The sequence below is a fragment of the Limulus polyphemus genome, unplaced genomic scaffold (assembly GCF_000517525.1).
Source record: "Limulus polyphemus unplaced genomic scaffold, Limulus_polyphemus-2.1.2 Scaffold3140, whole genome shotgun sequence".
Classification (NCBI taxonomy): domain Eukaryota; kingdom Metazoa; phylum Arthropoda; class Merostomata; order Xiphosura; family Limulidae; genus Limulus; species Limulus polyphemus.
The window spans coordinates 74,573-78,339 of record NW_013668750.1 but is presented as its reverse complement, the minus strand read 5'-3'; the positions used below and the strand labels follow the sequence as shown (position 1 = coordinate 78,339).

The following is a 3,767-nucleotide window of genomic DNA, read 5'->3' as shown; positions in this document are numbered from 1 at the left end:
AAATAACATTAAAAACTCTACCAGCTGAACATCTGGAAATAACATTAAAAACTGTATCACAAATGGAATTTTACTTCAAGTTTAAGCTGGAAAAAAGGATTTACATTAATGAGTAGTAATTTGTTGTTATGACATCTTTATTTTTGTCATATGCTACTTACGTAACTTGTGTAATCTTTGCCATATTAACAAATAATAAAACATAAACTTGCCTTTCTGGGGTCCCAGTATTCCTTCACGTGATTGTTGTATGTATCATGCATCATACCACTGTCCATGTCATGAACTAAACAATTGAAGTTCAAACAAAAAGAACAACTTAGATATTATATTCAAGAAATATAACAAAAGTTATGTTTTTAGGAAAACTACCACCTAACAGGTATAAATTCATAACACAATACTACCATACTTTATATCAGTTCTTCACAGTTTACACTACCTAAAAAAAGAACATCATTAAATGATACAAAATTTGTGAGATCATACCTAGAAACCTTTGAGGATATACAACAGCAACCGATAAGTATAAAGACTAATCAACAGCTTACCATACAAATCTTATAATTCTAATCTATAAGCAGTTAAAAGTTTGTAACTTTTGTTATGAAAGAAAGCAACAAATACCACATAACGTATCATAACAACATATACTTTACATTTTGTTTTCTTAACCAATTTCTGATAAAAATAAAACAACACCTTTATAAAACCTGAACTATAATTTAATTTCAACCATTCTGCTAGACTAGGAACCAAACGAATGAAATAAATGATCCATGAAGTTTCACTTTAATAAAACGTGTCCAAAGATTATCTTATCAAAATTGTTTTAATTGTGTTTCACAATTATTAAAGTTTAATTTGCATTAGGCCAACAGCAGTACAGTGAAGTGTGTTTAAAGAAGTACTTTGTGAGAGTTTATTAAAAACAGTTTTAACACCTCAGCAGGATAATGCACAAATGATTAAAAAATTAACTAAACATATATATACCTGACTAGTTTTGACATACCAAACTTGTACCTTAAGAATGATTATCTTGGCGTGTCAAAACTAATTGAGTTTAAGAATATTTTGTTAATTTTATAATCATTTGAAGGATGCTAAAGTTTAAAATTACCCAACTGTCTGGTAGAGATCAGACACAAAACTGAATGATGCTAAAGTTTAAAATAACCCAACTGTCTGGTATCAGACACAAAACTGAAGGATGCTAAAGTTTAAAATAACCCAACTGTCTGGTAGAGATCAGACACAAAACTGAAGGATGCTAAAGTTTAAAATAACCCAACTGTCTGGTAGAGATCAGACACAAAACTGAAGGATGCTAAAGCTTAAAATAACCCAACTGTCTGGTAGAGATCAGACACAAAACGGAAGGATGCTAAAGTTTAAAATAACCCAGAAGTTATCAAGATAAACTGAATACTTTAGAAACTGTTTACCTCGTCTTACAGGTGAGGAATTAACTCCATAAATGTTTTCTTGTGGATTCATTGCACTTTGGTGTAATGCAGAATCTGAGTTTGTTCTGAAAAATATTTCAAACAGACTATTTTATTTTTTAACTCTTCTCAAAATGGTTTTTACTAACAGGTTAACTTACAGATAAAACCTTTTTAATACAGTACTTGGTTTACTAATAGGTTAACTTACAGATAAAAACTTTTTAATACAGTACTTGGTTTACTAACAGGTTACCTTACAGATAAAAACTTTTTAATACAGTACTTGGTTTACTAACAGGTTACCTTCAGATAAAAACTTTTTAATACAGTACTTGGTTTACTAACAGGTTACCTTACAGATAAAAACTCTTTAATACAGTACTTGGTTTCTGCTTTTAAAATGATTTAACTTTTATCTTTCTTTCAAAATTCAACAGTTTAAGCACAATCTAATTAGTTAAAACAGGTTTAAAATTTACTATAAAATATCTTACTGTAAGCTTTATTCTGTTTCTTACTTGTCTTTTAAAGTAGTTTCTTAGCTGGATTCAAATATAAGAACAGGTAGTAATTAATTTCTGTTAAAGTGTAGTAATTCATATTCATAACTCATACTAAAACCTCCTGATAGACACACTTATAACTTTATTAATAGTGGTCTACTCCAACTGTACTACAAGTAAAAGTCGTGTAAACATTAAGCAATAAATGACATCAAAGTAGGACAACCACTTTAGATGTGAATTTAAAATTCACCCCAGCTCAGAACAAAAGCGGTAATGTATTAACTTAATGAAAAATGGACACACCCAACTCAATAACAATAGGTACATGTACGAGCAAGTTTACTCTGAAGCAAATTACTCGTAAAAATAACTAAGCATGTACAGGTTGTAAAGTAATAAATTATCAACAATAAATCATGAAATTATTTTCTAGATACACTGAAGAATTTTAGAATTTATTTAATATCACAAACTTAAGATAAGAAAGTATATAAAACAAGGTATTCCAAATTTTCAAAAGTTAATAAAAAAAATTTATAAGACAAAATTTACAGAATTTTCTTTACGAAACCTTGACATAGTTAAACTTTTTATAGCTCTCTCCAACAATACAAAATATTCATACATGATGTAACATTACACACAGCACATGTATGAATATAACTATCAGAAAACAGCATTACAAGTTTGGAATTAACTGCTTACCGAAAGCTATTATTCATAAGAATAAATATCAAACCATATAAATTATAACGTAACAGACAAAAATGTAATTCCAGCAACGTGATCTGTGCTTAACATCAAAAGTCCTCCATAATGAAGTCAAACTTGAAAAACAATACATTAAAAACATCACTCAAACAGGATAGAAAACAACTGTGCTAAAAACTAAGCTAATTCTGTACATGCAGGGTCATTTTTGTAATCCTATTCCTTGTGAGATTTTGGATTCACTTCTGTGGCTTACAAATAATTTCCCCCCTCCATTACAGTGCACTTGAGAAAAACAGATTTATGGAAAAAAAAAAAGAAAATTATTATTATTTATCTATATTAACTGTAATACTATACCTTCTCCAATTAGTGTCTGGAGGAGGAGAGAGATAAGCAGTTGATCCATAAGGGGAAACATCAATCTAAATGATAGGTTACGAAAATGAAACTAAAAAAATGATTTATATACATCATTTTTAATAGCTAAGCTCTAACATACAAGTAGAATATCCAATGTACATGTATTTAAATACAACATCTATGTGTTTGGTTTGTTACAAAGCCACTATCAAGGAAAGGTGTTTTTTTTTCCTTACTAAATACAGTAGATATGTAATTAAAGGGAATATCTAATTGGTAAAAGTAGATATTGGTTAATACATAGTGGGTATAGTATAGTAGTATAGAATGGATAAAGGAGTCAATGTGTTAAAATTAGTAAGTTAATAGCATATTCAAAGTAGTGAATAGGTAAACTTTAATCGGTAATATTTAATAACTGTGTATGTTCAGGATAATATATTGTTCAATAAAATCTGGTTTTGTGTCAAGTAAATAACATTCAGACTCAAACATACTTCTCTTGTACCTGTCTTATACGTATTGATATCTGTGGATTTATTTTTTGAATAGTACTGTGCACGTTAAAGATCTAGATTGTCCTCAACAGGGTGGGGCAAAATTTTTACGGAATATTACTAAGACAATTGAAACCAATTAATATTTATTTATTTAACAGTAATATGTTAGAAATTAAGCTACATTCTAAATGAAACAATTGTGTGTGTGTATATATATATATATATATATATATAGT

General features: G+C 28.6%; 1 protein-coding gene across 11 annotated transcripts in view; it reads right to left on the bottom strand.

Moving 5' to 3' along the window:
• LOC106468736 (CREB-regulated transcription coactivator 1-like) overlaps window positions 1-3,767 on the bottom strand; it is a 40,054-nt gene that overhangs the window by 26,971 nt on the left and 9,316 nt on the right. For all 11 annotated transcript variants that reach the window (XR_002612701.1, XR_002612703.1, XR_002612704.1 and 8 more), the window contains exons 4-6: window positions 3,029-3,093; window positions 1,449-1,534; window positions 213-286 (exon numbers count right to left, since the gene is read on the bottom strand). Coding sequence is in view for 2 of the 11 variants with exons in the window: in XM_022397103.1 (XP_022252811.1) it covers window positions 213-286; window positions 1,449-1,534; window positions 3,029-3,093 (225 nt within the window). In the remaining 9 variants the exon portion in view is untranslated. The remainder of the gene's footprint in view (window positions 1-212; window positions 287-1,448; window positions 1,535-3,028; window positions 3,094-3,767) is intronic.